The 17,768-nt window shown below is 43.4% G+C and overlaps 1 protein-coding gene across 2 annotated transcripts in view; it reads left to right on the top strand.

The window, feature by feature from the left end:
• The window catches only part of DNAJC5 (DnaJ heat shock protein family (Hsp40) member C5), a 28,159-nt gene extending 15,765 nt beyond the window's left edge, over positions 1–12,394 (top strand). For both annotated transcript variants that reach the window (XM_074604816.1, XM_074604817.1), the window contains exons 2-6: positions 1,791–1,858; positions 6,925–7,061; positions 9,420–9,633; positions 11,290–11,461; positions 12,201–12,394. In XM_074604816.1, the coding sequence (XP_074460917.1) occupies positions 6,955–7,061; positions 9,420–9,633; positions 11,290–11,461; positions 12,201–12,304 (597 nt within the window). In that variant the 5' untranslated portion in view covers positions 1,791–1,858; positions 6,925–6,954 and the 3' untranslated portion in view covers positions 12,305–12,394. The remainder of the gene's footprint in view (positions 1–1,790; positions 1,859–6,924; positions 7,062–9,419; positions 9,634–11,289; positions 11,462–12,200) is intronic.
• Positions 12,395–17,768: the final 5,374 nt, after the last annotated feature.

The raw sequence follows: 17,768 nt of genomic DNA, 5'->3' as shown, positions 1-17,768 counted from the left end.
GATTATTTACTGGTCGGTTGCTTCATTCTTACTCATTTATGGATGTGCTGCTCAGATCAAGCAGCTTCCTACAGATTGCATAAAACAAATCCTGTGGTCCGCAATGCCAACGGCTTGCTGGGTGTATTCCCAACATCTCTGTTTGCCACACCAAAACCTTCACGTTCGTCAAAGGCGTGTTTTTTAATTGAATGGGGAGTTTATTTCTCCAGCGCATTCAGGGCTTGTTCTTTGGAAGCTGTTGAAAGGTTTTAGATGATGACTAAGCGATGACTTGCCGGGTGAAAGCTGCTCTGAAGTCCCACTCATGAAGTTTATTGTTCAGTAATCTAATGCATAAGGGACTTGGTGATTAATGGCATGGACTGGATGTATCCTGTACCTGCTTAATCGGAAAGATATTTTAATCTGTTGCAGTGATTTCCCTCCCACCCCCACCCCAAACTTTTCCATAGCATCATTTAGCATTTCCTAGGCCCCTCTTGTCCATTTGTTCTCGTATTTTTGTGTGATCTGCGGCAACCTGTCTGATTTTGCCTTGACCGCTGAAAGAAGGGGGTTGTGTTGCTGGGTCACGTCACATTCTCTTCTCCCCTTGTATGCCGAAATGAGACTTGTTTCTTCTTCGGGCAATCTGCTTCAGGACGAGGGAACGTGAATAGGATAAAACCGTGGTTTTCTTGGTGGAAATTTGTCCTGGCAAAACGAGCTGGTGTTGCTCTACAGTTTAAGTGCGTGAACCAATTTTGATGCCGGGTAGAGTGGCCTTAGAAGCGGCACAGCGGCATCCAGCTGCTCCGTGCGCTTGCACATCTCCTGCATCTTGGTGGCAGCGCTGTTAGTAACTTGCGAAGAAAGGTGCCGTGCACACAATACTGTTTTTTCTATTGAAATAAAAAAAAAAAAAGTTTATTTGTCCTGAAGGCATCTGGTGTCAGAATGCCTCCCTGGGCTGTTGCGGAGTCTCTCTGTGGTGGTTGTCCTTGCCCGGTGCCGGAGCACGGTGGCTCGCTGGCAGAACGGGCTGCGTGCCCGCTGCTCCTCTGACGGAGCTGGCCCCCAGCTCCCCCAGCTAAGCTGCTTTAGCAGTCTCTCTCTGACAACACTACAGATTACCAAGACTCGAAAAACACGCTTCTCTTTTTCTAAGTACGGATATTTCACAAATGCTTAAGTTGGAAAAGTCCAAAGTCTTAAACAGATAATGGTTATTAGAGTTTCGGTGCAACTGGTATCTTTAGATAAGTGTGTGTCTTTCACATGGGAAGAGGTTTGGGAACAGAGGCTGGAGCTACAGAAAAAAGCACAGAGCCCTTGAATCTAAACTTTAAAATATTTGTAACTTACTTTGACAGCTAATCAATTCTAAAGTTAAGTATTTACATTGTGGAGACTTACTGTAGTATAAAATATTTTGGACACCAAAAATCTGCTTTACTGTGGACTTTCACATCAAGGTGGCGTTTGAGTGAAAGCATAATGAAAATATGTAAATGCAGGCTTTAAAACGTGTTCTCTGATGCCACCTGACTGTGTCATGGGAAGGTGTGTGCCCATGAAATGCATCCCGGCTGCAGCACGCCTCCACGTTCCTGCTCCCTTCAGTACTTACCTGCTTGAAAGGAAAATTCTATATAAGCATAGAAGTCACATTTCTGTTATTTCGCTTACATCTTGCCTTTAGCATACTATGAAGGATTGCTATAATACAATAATGTGATGGTAACTTTGCAATGAGCCCTCAACGTACGAGTTAGTGAACAATTGGTTTGCTTTTGTTTTGTCTTTAGGAGATTCAGTTTTAGAAGAGTGTGGAGGCTGTTACCGCTTACCTTAGAATACCCGAACTAAATACCAGGTAAGTACTGTATTTTTTGGTTTCTTGTAGCTAAAAAAATTCTACTCATGCAGAATATGCAATAAATGCAAAATAATGCTGAGGAAGCAAAGTTCAAAGTTTTTTACAGAAACCTCTAACACCTCACAAAGCCAAAAATTAAAACACCTCATATATTTCTTGATAACAGGGTCTTGTATATATTTATCTCCTCTCCCCTTTAAAAATGATTTTTTTTCACCCTAGAAACATACCAGATTGTGAGAATGACTCTAAATGAATGTGAGACAGATGGACAGGATGTGGAGGCCAGTGGTGCTATTTCGCTTTTGTGATAAATCAATATTTACTGAAGTGTTCTCTGGCTTGCTGTTTTTATTTAGACTTCTACTAGTAAATACTTAATTTAGTTTAAGATTAACACCTGTAGCCAGTCTGCACTGGAATTCTTTGAAAAACTAGTGATCTTAAATTTAACTGATGTTTTATTTTACCACATCGTCAGTATCTAGAAATGATTTTCAGAATACAAATCTTTCCTAAAATACTTCCTGAAGGTGGATAATAAAGCATCAACTAGACGTAATTTTTGAAAGAGCTGGCAAAATGTCATTTCCAAGCTAGGCTCTTTAGTCTTCTGCTAAAATGCTCTTAAAACTGTCGTTGCAGAGGGTTTGACAGTGTCACGGGTAGTTTGGATTGAGGACCTTTGCAGGGTTGGTGCCTCGGTGGCGCCGGGCTGTGCTGGGGCAGCAGCCCACCTCCTCCTCCTCTCTGGCTGTCAGCTGGGCTTTCCCGGTCCTCTTTGTTACCTGCCCCTCACGGGGATTTCTCTCTTCTCTTGTTACTGCCAATGTATGGAAAGACTCAGAAACCGGTTTTGTTCTTCTGGTTTCAACCGAACTCGTTGCAATTTGGATAGAGAGTATCCCTTAAGGTTAATGACCCTCCATTGCCCTATGTCTAGTGGGTAAGTAGCATTTACCGTGTTGGGAGGCGGTGGATTTTGTCCCTTACAGCAAGATTTCACTTTTTGGAATGACTGTTGACAGCCAGATTCCCTACATTGAAGATAGAGACTTCACTAAAATTGCTGTGAATGGCACGTGTTTAAAGGTGTGTGCATTGGCGCGTGCGTTCATAGTGTAGTTTCATTTTTTCTTTCTTAGTTAACTTAAACTTAGGAATATACAGGTATTAAGAAAATTAAAATTCTGGTGAATATTGTACCCTGTCCTGCAGTAGTAGTATTTTTAAAGTTAATGCTGTTTGCTTTCCTCTGCCCCTTCTGATTTTTATCAGTGGAGCTGAGCAGCCACAACTCCTTTAAAAGCCTCTTTCCTCCAGTGGGGAAAATCGCCCGAGCTGCTGTGCCTTCGTGACTTACGTGGAAAAGTACACAAAATTAATTGGATATGGGACAAGTGATATTTTAGGCCACTTGGTACTTGACAGTTTCCACAGGTTTGTTAATGAATAAATATTTAATGCTTCGGCCTTGAAGTGAAATGAAAAGTACCGCTGTTAGCCGGCGTTCGGCTGCTGACGACGCTGAAATGTTGTTGCTGCTGTCTGTTGAATTCGCCCTCCATCACCTCACTGGTGCGAGGCTGTTCTTTCTAGCAGGGATCCGACTCCTGCAATCCAGTGTTGTTACAATCCTCTGCTCCCTGCGGTGTCAGTAACCTCCGTCCTGCCACCCAGCTGAGCATTTTTCTTGGAAAAGCTGATCCCCCCCGACTGCCCCCTTCCAGTTAAATTCTTTGCAGCATCTTGCGGCGGGGTCAGATGAAGTTTTAGTCCTCCCTCTCTGCTTCTGCTGTCATCCTTTCTGGTGCTGGCATTTGTTGGGATGTCCTGTGAGTATTTAATTGCCAAAACTGGCAGAGAACTATTCATTTTTTTCTTGGCTATAATAATGATTTGCCATTTTAATGAGTTAAATACAACTTATAAACGGGTCAGCAGCCGTGGCAGAAACTTAAGATATCACCAGTTTCATGAAACTTGATAGGATTCTTTTGGGAAGCTAGAAAGAAAATTAGTCTTTCTAAGGTTCAATTTACCGTTGATGTATTTAAAATACTAAGGCTGGCTTCCATATCACCTATCAGGTTTAATCTAAGTCTTTTCAGCAAGGTGGTACCAATTATACTTACCTGGTCATGCTGAAAACGGTTGTATTTTCTGGTAAAGCTGAGTAACGTGGGACATTCTGGCACACAGATGGTTAAAAACTGTGCTGTTTAATCCAGGGGATTACCTTTCTTCAGAGCCTTCTGAGAGAAACCTCTTCAGGGCATCCTGCTCAGTTAGAATACAGAGCAGATGGCTTGTTGCCGCTGAATACGACGCTTGAAAAATACAGAGCAGCTTTCAGCATTGTGAATTGGAGTCACTTGTAAAAACAGTAGGATAGATAATATCCTGGTTTATGCAGTACTCTGAACTTAAATAACTTGCACCTTTATTGTCTGTTCTGTATTTGAAAAGCCAAAGGTTGCGTTCCTAGTAATAGGACTCTTCTGTTCCCTTAAATAACAAACTTCCCAGATGAATTCCCATTACCGCCAGGGCCAGCGTCTCCATTTCATACCAGTTTTGAAAAATAAATGCGGACACCCCATTACACCGAGCTGCAGAGCCCCTGAACTGTTCAGGTCGAAGCAATTGAAGGTTGCGGCAGTGTGGGATTTTATTCTTATGCCTGTCTCTGTTCTTGACAGGCAGCCTGCAGACTGATAAACATCTCCTGGATCAAATTGAATTCATTTTTATTAAACAGATTGTCCCTAATCTAAGCAGAACATGGTGTATACCTGTGATCTGCAGCATCTGTGCACCCAGGGCACGTTGGATTGATTTTAAAGGAAGCTTGTTAATGCTTAAATAGAGCTACAGACTTTAAACACCACAAACGTTCATAATGCCCTCGCAGCTCCAGTTTGAAGCAATACCTTTGGAAGAGCTAAATTAATGTGTACGATCTCAACCAGGATGCTTTTTTTTATGCCCCCCCCCCAACTTCAGATTAATCCTGCAGGTCCCTGGCAAAGAGCGATAGTGATGGAGACGCTCCCCTTGGCTGGATGCTGCTAAGTGGTCGCCGGCGCGATGGAGCTGCGGGAGGGAGTTTCTTTCCTCGGGGGGCTGCGAGGACGCGGCGGTGGTCAGAGAGAGCAGGAGAAGCTGCGCCGGGAGCCAGGGCAGCGGTCGGAGCGGGACTGTGCGATTAGCTAGATTACCAGATCGACGTCAGGATCATCAGTCTTTGACCTCAGCGCCAGGAACGCTTGGGTGGAGGGGGCTGGGAGGCTGCGGGTGGGAAAAGGCCATCGCAGAGGGTTGTGCCTCATCTATCCCTGGATATGGGATTTCTGTCCTGAAATATTTTTTTTTCCTTTCGCGGAATCACATTGTGGCCAAGTAAATGAATCAATTTTATTGCGTGTTGCAAGACACAATACTTTTCCTCTCATACAGAAACCTTTTGGTAGCTGAACAGTGTCCTTTAAAAGAAAATAAAAGATTTTTCTCTCCCTACCCACACATTCACCTTCCAGATTTGGGGTGCGTTTTGGATTCTTAGCCAAAGCATTAGGGGTTATATCATTTAGTAGTAATAGTAGTAGTAATAATTTATAGCTTCCTTATTGGGTAGCCTTTAATTAAACTTACCCGAGCTGCCAAAGAGGGAAATTAGATGAGGGTTTGCTAATTTAGCTGGTGTATTCCAGTCAAAGAAACCGGTCATAGTGCCCAGTGTCAAACGAATCTAAAGCTGGAGAGGCCAAACGTGGAAGCGTAGTTAACGGTAGGCTCCGAGATGGACAAGAAAGCTGTAATGTCTCTATCCACGTCCTTCCATGCAGTCACACGCGTTCAGGCGTGACGATACCCGTGTGTTGGCAGAAACAGAACTGTGGTTTTTGTGAAGCGTATCAACGCTATGAGGTCATGCCAAGGACCGGGCAGCGCAAGATGCAGCGCCTGAGAGTATTTCTTTCAGGTAGCTCTTTAAAAGCTGACGTTATTAACTTTATTACATAAGATAAAGCGTTAAATTAGAAAGTCTGGTGCTTTAAATATCTTTTTCGAAGGCTACATAATCTGGTGTAGGCTAGCTGTAACGACATAATCCAAAAATAGCCAATAGTCTTCTCTCCGATGCTCATCCTTGCTGCAGTTCTGCAGCTCAAGAATGGCAAACGCTAATCTGCTCAGGATGTTAGAGGGCATAACTGTATCTGTCCGTGGCGTGGCACAGCGGAGACCTCCAGGGTCTTTCCCGTTCGAATTTGGAGCGGGAGGTTCATTCACGTTCAAGTGGCATGATTTTAACTAGGCTACGTGTTAAATGTTTGAGCCACGTCTTTAAATGATGAGAGGGGAGAGCTCCTCCTCTCTCAAGTGGGCAGGCATCCCCTCTTCTGTCCTGGGATGCACGGGCGTAGTCACACTGGATTTGTCTAAAGGATTCTACTGGACCTGGGGGCAGTGATAAGGTGGGAGGGTGAAGGTTTGGGAGCTGCACCGAGGTTTGGTTGTGTTTTGTTTGTTTGTTTGTTTTAAATATAATAGAATGTCTGCAATTGAAAATGCAAGTGAAATAACTTATCCGTTTGCAAGTGTGGTGCAAAAAGGCAGCCTCAGGGTAACAGCAACCGATCTGTTGTCAAGTTGTTTTCATAGGTGTTACCACAAATAAATTATCTCAATATTAAGACCGAGAAAGAAGATGAAGTAGCTTTGGGGATGTGTACATAGTACATATCTGTAGCTCTACTTCAGCTGTTGATTTGGGGTTTTTGGAAAAAGAATTGCGTATATACAGTAGTGATTTTAGGGTGTTCTGGGGTGCCTGAGGGCGTGCTGAAAATGCAATAGTTGTTTTCACTGATAATTCATTGAGTTGTGTAACTTTTTAACTTCCACATACGTTAAGGACTTTTTCTTTTCAAAGCACATTTAAACCTTATAAAAGATGAATTTTCATGTGGGAACTCTGGTTTCAAGGCTGATTTTATGAATAAGGTCTACGTTCTTCTTTGTTTAAGTATTTCTTAATCTCTTTTTTTTTTTGGCAGGGGCTGGTTCTCTCCTCAGGTTAGTTCGAGATGGCAGACCAGAGGCAACGTTCGCTCTCTACCTCTGGAGAATCTTTATACCATGTGTTAGGGTTGGACAAGAATGCCACTTCGGATGATATCAAAAAGTCATACAGGTAAAGGGTCAAGTTTTATAGCTGTTGTCCTTTAGCATTAATAACATTGATTAAGTGTGCAACAGGTGGCATATTTACGTACAGGCTCCAGCTGTTTTATCTAGCCTTTTGCAAGAAAAAAATGTAAGAAAACCAGGTGAAAACATGGTTAATTCTTGCAAAAATTGGTGTGAAAACATGTCTAGGCTTTGTATGTAAGTGCCGGGTGCTGTTAAATTTTTACATCTTATCTCTAGTAGGGCAGCGTTTTAAGACAGTGTGAGCAGAATTAAATTCTTCACGTTATGTAGCCTTGTGTCTGGCTTACGGAGACCGCGGATGCGCAGTATTGCCCATCATTGTCCCTCACTTCCATTCTGGCACAGTGAGGTATAAATTAAAGATGCAAATAAGGATGAGAACTGAGTATCAACAATGACTTTTTTTCGAAAAATCCATTTGAAATTTCTTCATGTATGCGGAGTTACTATTTTTTAAAAGAGGATTTTTTACTTCATTTCATTTCTTAGAATTAGATGTGTGAAATGACTTCACATTGACCAAATAAAACCAACCAACCAAACAAGTCCTGTAACATCCTCCCTTCCCCCAAAATTTGCTTGTATGGAGTTGCTTCTTTGCGTTAAGCACGACGTACAGTCTCGTGTCTGTTTGACAAGTGGCAATGTGTTCAGCGTTACACTAGGGGTCAGTAGAAATCTTTACTTGAGGATACTCGCTTTGGAAGTTGTTTTCTTTTAGTCTTTAACTTTTTCCCTTTCAAAGTTACATTTTAAGACTGATGACAACTACACGGTGAAGGCTATGAATAAAGTGGGTCCACAGATTCTCAAAAATTAACTGTGTCTTCCTGAAAACTTTTAAGTGGAGGTTGGAATCCGTAATCTTCCAGCCTTGGCAACTAGAAAATAATTTTACCTTCTTGGGGGAAAAACTGCAACAGTTTTTCCTTTGGAGGAAGGACCCAACTAGATCCTAGGGTGAAATGTAGCTGCTTCATACTTACTTTCATCTAATCTTCTTTCCTCTGCTGCTCCTTTGCAAAAAGAGGACTGCCCACTTCTTGTTTTCGTTCCCTTTGCCGGCCTGTGGGCTGTGGGGTTTGTGTACGTGTGGGAAATGGGAAAGGAAAAATATATTTGTTGCAGGCTGATAGCAGCTAAGCCCTTTCCAGGTTTGTATATCTTCCTCCTAATTATAAAAACTTGTGATTGTTTCAGTCCTCACTGAGGCTCTGGTATCAGTGGCAGCCGTGGGCGTTATTTACCCGAGCAGTGTCATTTACGGTCTGAGTGTTTCAAATGCACGCTCAATTTATTGTTTGAGTGCTGCCATATATTTCCAATTGTGACCAAACGTGTGCTTGCACAGGACTTTATTTTGTTTGTCTAAATATTTCCTTGCTGCAAAGTTGTCATGTAAACGTCTGCAGGCTTCTAGGGTATTTCTCAAATATGGGACTTTGCGGCAATTTTCTGCAGGACAAGTACCTTTTTCTTGGTGGAAGAGAACAGTTAGCGTACAATTCTCTATCATATTTCTACTTGGGAGCACAAATGGCAAACCAGCATTTTTTTCTGTTTATAAGGAGGTGTTTGGCCTGTTATTTCTACTGATTACTGTAAATCGCCTGGGCCATGTCAGAATTAGCAAATTTATCAGTGCTCAATCTGATTTTTTTTGTGCTATGTTCAGAGACCTCCGGGGACTGTAAACTATCATCATTTGATGGTAAGAGATGTAGCGTGCTTAGGGGAGGGAGGGACGTTGTGATTTTTCTGATATCTCGAAACTCTGAAGCTTTTTCTGTTCTAGAAAGCCTTGAACTGAAAAGAGCTTTGTTCCTGCACAGGAATTGGTGAATTAACCACAAGTGATTGCCTGTTCTATTTTTGTGTTCAGAAACGCTGCAGATCAGCTGTGGCAGCTTGCATTTATTTATTCTTTGGTACTACATCTTAGGCTTGTGGTGTGTCTTTTTTCTGTTAGCTTGGTCTTTGCTTTAGCAGGAGCAAAACTTACCGGTGGAAATGGCTGGAGCCGAGGGGTGAAAAGAGAGTGCTACTTTTCTTCAATGTCTCTCTCTTTTTTTTCCATTGGATTTTTGAGGGCCAAATCCATCAGTTTGAAGTCAGTCGTGTGAAATAAGCTGTAGTCCTGTGACAGGGCTGTAGCCTTTTGTTATCATCTAAGGAAGAATCATCAGGCAAGTTGAATCACAGATGAAGGAAACCACCTGGAACTTGAAAGTCTCCCTTGGATGACAGGCTACAGCATTAAAAAAAAAAAATAATCAAAAAACAGGAACCCAAATCTCCATTTTTAATCTATAACGATCTCTTTTTTTTCTTTCTGCAGGAAACTTGCATTGAAATATCATCCTGATAAAAACCCTGATAATCCAGAGGCAGCAGAAAAATTTAAAGAGATCAATAATGCACACGCAATATTGACCGATGCCACAAAGCGAAACATTTATGATAAGTATGGTTCTCTGGGTCTGTATGTAGCGGAACAGTTTGGTGAAGAAAATGTGAACACGTACTTCGTGCTATCCAGCTGGTGGGCAAAGGTAAGTAAAAGCGCAGAGAGAATTTGTTCTGGATTAGCGTTTAAAACTCTTGAAAAGCTCCACTTGATAATTGTGCTTGGGTTTACTTTTGGAAATTGCTGAATCTCTGACAACTGGTAGTTTAACCTTCTCTTACTGTTTTGCGGTCTCTAGTTCAGAAGTATTTTTCTATTATCTCGGTGATACAGGCCTAATAAGAAAGACATTACTAAGAGAAGCTTGGACCCTTCTAGCAGCGATGAGGATTTGGGGTGTGTTCCCTTTGGTAATATCTGCTAAATGATTTTACAAAGGGAGTTCTGACTGCGAACTTGAACTCACAGAGGAGATCCTGTTTAGAAGTATGCTTACAAACTTGATGAGCGAATGTCACTTCTTCAGCTCTTCTCTGATTTGAGAGACTCCAGGTTATTTATTCCCTTGCCCATCCTTGATTTTTTTGGGCAGCAGAAAGAGTATCACCGGTATAGCAAAATTACACCACGAGCTCGTGTTTCCTCACAAATACTTCCCACCAGCTTTTTGCATGCAGTAGATGTAACGGTCATTGTACAGACTTCTTCTGGGAGTCTTCTGCCAATACCAAGGAGTTACTGTATTTTACTGGACTCAAATAATTTTTAAGCATAATTTGCTTCTGTCATTTTAAGTAATACATTTTAAAATCACCACATTTACTCAAAAGTGTAAAAAAAGCCTATATGTTGCATATTATGCATTTCTCGTACTGAAATTGTCCAGGCTTTTGCATTTTGGAGTTCGTGTGTTTGCAGTCTGCTTGTGCGGAAAGTAGTAAGTAAAGGGCAGCATGACTACGAAACTGAAGTACGAAATCATAACTGCAGCAGCTTACTGATTTAGCGACATGACGTTGTTCACAGTGCTTTATGGCTGATTAAAACCTTCCTAGTCTTGGCATTTTGTTTCATGGGTTAATTTTTCTACCTTTTGCCAGCATCGCTTCCATCTCTTGATTCCCCTGCAGTAAGAGAACAGGAATACCACCGTGCTGGTTTGTTGTTTTTAAAAGAATTTTTTTCAAACATTTACACGGTGACCTATGGGAAAATTTTAATTTTGCTTGTTTTCACTGCGGTAAGCACCCGGCAGACTTGGCTAGCTTTGGGTTGCTTTCCTCGCCTATTGGTAGCATCCATCCTCAGCACCCAAACTGCAGTGTGGTGGTGAGCGCTGCAGCCCTGCCGACAGCCTTGGGGCGGGGGGAAGTCCCTGCTGCGGGTGCATCGCAACCTCTACGCCTTCTAGCTAGTGAAAGTCTTTTCCAGGGTTATTTATGCAAGCTGCAACCTGTCCTAAACTGTTGTACCTCTGGAGTTTAATACAGACACGCTTCTTAGACCTCTATCTTTTTCCAGATGTAGCAGAATTGTCCACTTAAACCTAAATTGTAGGAATTCTTCAAGTAAACTGGGTTGGCAGTATTCGCCTTGGTGTAAAATGTTGATAGCCATAGCCAGTTTTGCACATATTTGTAAATATTTCTCGGTGATGAGGTAGAAAACTGTAGCTAGTAAGTTCTGTCTCTACGCGGCTGTATTTATGGTCTCTGGTTTCTATATCTGAGTCTGTCAAACTCAGTGGTCGCGGCTGGTAGGCACGGGTAATGAATATTTCTTTGTCTTCTGTCCTCTGCAGGCCTTGTTTGTGTTCTGCGGGCTCATCACAGGCTGCTATTGCTGTTGCTGTCTGTGCTGCTGCTGTAATTGCTGCTGTGGGAAGTGTAAACCCAAACCTCCTGAAGGTGACGAGCAGGAATACTACGTCTCTCCAGAGGACTTGGAGGCACAGTTGCAGTCAGATGAAAGGGGTAAGTAAAAACGCTCTGAGGTTTCTAGGACGAGCGTCAGCCTCGCAGCGAGCGGTTGGTGTGCCGGGCAAGGAGCAGCGATTGCTTTGGAGAGATCAGCACAGGTCCGTGACTGTAGATGATGATGGTGAGGGAATACTTGTGGCACAAGAGTCATGTGGGTGACGCTAATGCCGGGGACGTAGTTGCTGAAAACTCACAGAGGGTCTTCATTGAACTTAGTGGTGTCAGCTTCAGAGCAGCAGGTGACCATCATCTAGCTTCCTTCCCATGGCGCTGGAGTAACACACCAGCCAGGCATGGGCGATCCTACAAAGGGGCTCTTTTACCCCAAAAGATGGGGTGTATCAAGGCAGTTTTGTTAACTGCGTCAGGCATAAAGGACACGGGACCGCAACCCTAGTAGCTGTATCTAATACTGTTTATGAAGATATACTGCTACTTCTGTAGAATTAAACCCCTCGTTTAAAAAATTGTAGAGCCTTGCGTACGCTCTGATCGTGTTTTTAATGGGCATTGCTGAATGGTGGGCGAGGATCAGCTGCTCTTACACGGAGAAAGAAATATAATAAATGTTGAACACGTAGACTTGTGTTGAATGGTGTTGCGTGCAGACTGAAAAACAGTAAATTAACGTCACGCTCTTGGAGAGGTGTAAAATTGTGTTATCAAAGTGTTGTAGGGAGATGTAACTTATGCTTTGACTTAGTATGCTGAGCCTTTTGTCTTCGCTTTCCAGAGGCCTCAGACGCACCTATTGTGATACAGCCAGCATCAGCCACAGAGACGACCCAGCTCACAGCTGACTCGCACCCCAGCTACCACACTGATGGATTTAATTAAGTTAAGGAAACACTATAATTAGAATGGATAAAAAAAAAAAAAAAATTACATGGCCAACTCAACACTAGAATCATGAACATTAGAAGTAGAGAATGGGGAGGGGGAATAATTCTGCTACAGTAAGAAGGCAGCTTTCCAACCTGCCGAAAGTATTTTGTAATCCCTTCAGCCTTTTGTCACCTTTCAGTGTCGTATCTTGATGATACGTGAAGTGCTGTAGCATGCAGTATTTAAAGCAGTTTAGCTACGGTCTTATTTGTTTCCTTTCTTATTTTTTTTCTTTGGTTTTTTTTTGGTTTTTTTATAGCATGTATGGAGTTATGTTAATGTCTGTGGTGTAATGTATTGAGTTGTCACAATATAAGTGTGATGGAGACATTCTGCATTTTAAGCAGTGGTACTGGCCTAAAAATGAGATTTAAAAAGAAAAAGAATCACAGAAGCCACTATTCTTCCATACAGCTGAGCTGTTGGAGACCTTTAAAAGTTCACGATTTTCATTCGAGTGCAACAAACCAATTCTTCTATTCCTCCTTCCATTCCTGCGTTGTTATCTAAGCAAGTTTACAAAGCCAAGAGCCAAAAAATGCCAGTCCTGCAGAGCTGGAATTCTCTATAACGCTGGTTTTCAGCTTAAATAAATCTACCTTGAAAAATAAGAAGGGAGAGTTTCCAATCTTTGAACCGGTGAATTGGTGAACGGCTCTTTACGTGTAAGGCGATCCTCAGTGACAATGTAACCGCAAACTGTAGTTTGTCACAAAACCAACTGTGAATGGGGGTGTTTGGGGGTGGCGGTGGGATTTTTACTTCAAGCACAATTCTGTTTTGGTTTGAGTTCACTCATTTTCCTGAAATGCTAAAGACCAAATAGCGCAGCTTTTCGAATGCATGAGAATCTTAAAGTGAAACTGGTTAATTGGTTTTCACTGAGCAAATGAGTAAAATGCAGACGGGAGGCAACAGCATAATCTTAAAAAAAAAAAAAAAAAAAAAAAAAATTAAAAAAAACCTGGTTTTTAAAAATTTGTTCTAATAATTTGAGATTTTAATAGACAAATGGGGTATTATGTGTCTTTTTTTTTAAAGCTTTTATAATACAGTAGCTCTTTAATTTTCTCATGAACATCTTTGTGGAGTACGTAAATGGATTTTTAAGATCAAAATACCTTTCTTTGTGTTTATATTGTATAATTTGCACATTGTCTTGCATTTAGACTTGTTTACACCAGTGTTTTTCTTTTCCTCAGAACAACTATGGGGAAACCATTGAACGGTTTCCCGTACTGTTTTGAAACCAAATCATGTTTGAATACTGCTCTAGAAACCGTGGGTTTATTGCGATTTAACTGTTAAAAAGGCATTTTAGGCAGCTGCGGAATTGCTGGTATGTTTTTGTTGTTAATAATCTTGCTTTAGATGATAGGGAGTCAGGATCTAGAACAGCTACCAGAGAAACCTACACTCGGCACTTTCAGCGGTTAATTACGGCCTCTTTAACTTTGATCTTTATGGGTTTATATCACCATGCCTCTGCTCTCCGTTGTATCCCCCACCTCCCCTTTTCATTTTTCACCTGTTTCTGGCGAGAGGCTATTTCCAGCCTTCCACCCGGCGTTCGCTCTGAAGCCCTGTCACGCTGCTCTCTTGCAAGATCCCGGTGTTACTTTTGACGGGGGTAAAGCGCCCTCGGTCTGTAAGAAAATCATCGGAAAATGAAGAGGGACTCTCCTGCCCGAGAATCGTTCTGAAAATGTTTTCGCGCTGTCTTTGCATGAGCTGAAAGTGATGGAGCCCATAAAAACCCGACGTTGAGACCATGTTAGACACGCTGGGTAGAAGAAAATGTTCTTAACACGGTCTCAACGCTACGTGAGGGATGTTCGCAAAATCCATCTTCCCTGGAGCTGTTGGCGCAAGCACACGCTTGTTGCCTGCATGTGAGCTTGTTGCAAATAAGCATGCTTGTGATACCGCGTCAGGTCCCAAAAATTCCGAAAGAAACGTTATTTTTAATTAACTGGCTAGATTTCAGTAGCACACTTGTTTAAGTCATTTCTTCCTCATCGATAGGCCTTTTAGACCTTGCAAGTTGGTGGTTTACTGGAAGATACTTTTAACATTTTCTGTCTGGAAAGCTCTCTCGGGTGACCCTGAGGACAGTTGTGTGTGTTTTGGCTTGAGGTCCTTGTTTAATTAAAGTCATTTTTTTGGCCCCTTGGAATATAAGCAATTTTTAGGCTTAAAAAAATAACGTCACGTTGACTGTCCTTGTAGATTTTGCCTGATCTTGATGTTGAATTGCACTCTGGAATATGCTTGAATATCTGCAGGCTTTGTCCCCTAAACACTCACTGGTTAAAATTGCCCTTATCGGTGCAAATTATGTTCTTGCTTAAAAACAAACAAACAAACAAAATTGTTAGGGTGTTTTTTGGCTTTGTAAATGAGCGCAGTTGGTGGGAGTGACTCGGTAGAGTAAGAAAAAGGCTGTTCCCCTCATGCTGTGGTTTGTCACGCTCCGTGTCCCCATGTCCATCGAGATGGGTACCACAAAGCCGGTTGTTTCGGTTGTTGCCCCCCTGGGGAGCAGCTGTGACCCCTGATGCTGGGGGCTGGTTCTGAGTGTTAATTTGGAATAATACCCCATTTCTTAACCCCTCTGGGCTACTTCCACTGCGCTGGAAGGGCTGGCGGGGGGTTGTGGCTCCGGGGAGGTGTGTAAACGCACCTGGAGTCGCTCCGCAGGCTCCTGACATCGGAACTGAAACGTGGGCGGCAAACGAGGATTAGAGGCGATACTGTTGTCCGTGTTTCGCGCTGCTTGGGAAAAGATGACATCCAGGATAAATTTGGTGGTTTAGATCTTGGCTCAGCAAGGCACGAGTTTGGGAGAGACTGCTTTCCTCTGGGCTGTGTCCGTGGGTGGCGTGCGAATAGTAAATTAGTCTGTATGCCGTTATACGCCAGAATGATGTGTCAGATGCTCCGAGGGAAACTACTCTGAGATCCCACTTACAGGGAACGATGGGAAAATGCATTTTTAGATGAATATTCATGGGTTTTGAAACTGTTTTAAGTTTACCCATGTTGCTCTATAATCTCTGAATTCAAGATTATTGTGTATTAATGTAGTTCTTCTTGAACTATACAAGAAAGCTATTTAAACATTGCTTCTTTAAAACAAAACCTGTGTAATCGGAAGATACGTAGGTTAATGCCCACCGCTCTTGTAGGTAAGGTACAGGAGCATCCCGGGCTCTAATGAGTTGCACTTCAAAATGGCCAAGTGGGGTCCGTGTGAATGCAAAGGCGTGTTGGAAATAACGGTTAAAAATCTGGCGCAGAAGGTCGCTCGGCAGCTCGGAGCTGGAGCAGTTGGAGCTGCAGCGTCCCCAGGCGCTGCTGCCCCCTTACCTGGCTTAATGCAGAACGTTTCCTTCCAGAATTAAACCCGAGTGCTGATGATCTCTGTTCAGTGCGTTGCCAGGATTAAAACTTGAGCTTTGATTATTTTCTAGTTGTGGTTTTTTTTTTTTAATAGTTGTATCTTTCTTTTTATTTTACTTTTTTTTTTTTTTTTTACATGTTGCCTGAGACCTCTTTTTCAGTAGTTCGGCCACCTCCATCTAGCTCGTCGAACCTCTTCAGCACCGATTTTCTTAGCGCTTGCAGCTCCTCCTGATGAGGAGTATCGGGGAGAATCTGATCCGGAGAGCTTTCCGCTGGCTGGTGTAAAGGACCACTGACTTTATTCCCGAGCTGTGTGGCGTGGAGAGCCGTTCGTAGCTCTGGGTGAGCAGGGAAAGCCGCTGCCGAGAGCTCGGGCCCCGTCCCTCCGGGAGAAGGCGGTGGTGGGGGACCTGCGCTGCCCCGTCCTCCCCGGGGGATTCGGGCAAATCCCCAACGCGCTGTAGTACAACCCGACTGTACCGCGCTTCAACTTGAAGTGAATGAAAGGGGGCATTGCACCCGTTAAAATGCCAGTTTCATTTTGTTAGTGATGTTTGTAGGAAATTCTTAAATATTTATCTGTATATAAATTTGTTTATGTAAAACCTCAGTGGCGTCTGACGAGGGTGTAGATTTCTGCGGATTCCATGCAGTGATGTTTTAGAGCCACGTTAACCTTTTTAGTCTTATTTTTAGATTTGTAATGTTTTTAAACTGCTTTAGATATTAGTGCTCATAGTGTTCTTAAAACGTGATGCTGGTCGAGGTCCGGGTGAGCGCGGCCTGCGGGGACACGCGCTGGGGGGGAAGGCTTGGGCACGGCACAGAGAAACACCGAGTCCTGCAGCGGCGTACGGTTTTCAGATCCCTTCGTGTCAGCCTAAAAACACGACAGGTGTAACCAGGGCAGGAGCCCGACAGAAGAGACATTCCTGTCCCATCTATAAAGCGGTTGTGTGGTGTGGAGGGACGCCGGTGTGCTTTTGGGGGGGTGATATCGGAGCATTTGTACCCTACGCACTCCGTGGGAGAGGCATCCGCTTTTCTCAACTCGTCTGTGCCCTTCGGTGGTCTCGACATTTCCAGATCATTTAGGGAACGTGTTTGTGCTGCAGGTTTTCCCACCTGGATATCGGCGTCATGTTTAACGGGAGGTTGTTGCCAGGCGGTCGGGGGGGGCTTTTGCAGCCCCCGCCTCGTGTTAATAATTCTGGATGCTGTTTAAATACGCGTTAATCTTAGAGCACTGCAACGTAACCCCCCCAGTACAAGTGCTTATAGTGTAAGGTCGGTATAAACTTAACACGCTTAATCATTCGATGCCGCTTCTCTGTATCATAGTGGAAATCATCTAGTTCCTCGTGTGTCATTGCACCAACGGCTGCTTAAAATACCTTGAAAGAAACGGAGCTGATTAATAGCTAACAAGGTGGCAGAAAAGTTTGTCGGTGTTCAAGTCCTGCAAGACCCGTGGGCTGCTCCGCGTCCTGCGCTGGGAGGCTGCCGTGCTATCGGGACCCGGCAAGTCTGAAATTCCCGTTTCCTTCCAAGAAGATGCTTTCTTTACAAGAAGAAACTGTGTGAGGGAAGCTGTCTGTCTTTGACGTTTGCACAAGCCAAATGCCATACATAAATCTGGAAGACAAACCTTCGTGTGGGAATCAAATGCCAACGTTACATGCACAGTTAATTTTGTTGTCAAAAGGCTAGATGCTGGGAATTTCTGGTGGTTATATATATATATGTATATGTATAGAGGAAGCTCTTATATAAAATGGCCATTCATTCCTGAGTGCCGTTGTCCTCTCTGCTCCCTCTCCCCCGCAGCCGGCCGCGTGGGTGTACTCTTGCACAGCCTGTGAGCGGTCGCTTGTCGTACCCTTCCAAAAATTTCCCGATCTACTTGAATTCTGTCGGCTGCCCCTCGGCCCCGGCACCTCCGGCCGGAGCTGGGCTTCCCCGGCTCCGGCGATCCTCCGGAGGGAGGCAGGGAAACCCAGCGGTGACCAGG

This window comes from Larus michahellis, chromosome 12 (genome assembly GCF_964199755.1).
Source record: "Larus michahellis chromosome 12, bLarMic1.1, whole genome shotgun sequence".
NCBI classification, from domain to species: domain Eukaryota; kingdom Metazoa; phylum Chordata; class Aves; order Charadriiformes; family Laridae; genus Larus; species Larus michahellis.
Note: the sequence above shows the minus strand (reverse complement) of the source record. Positions and strands in the feature narration are given on the sequence as shown.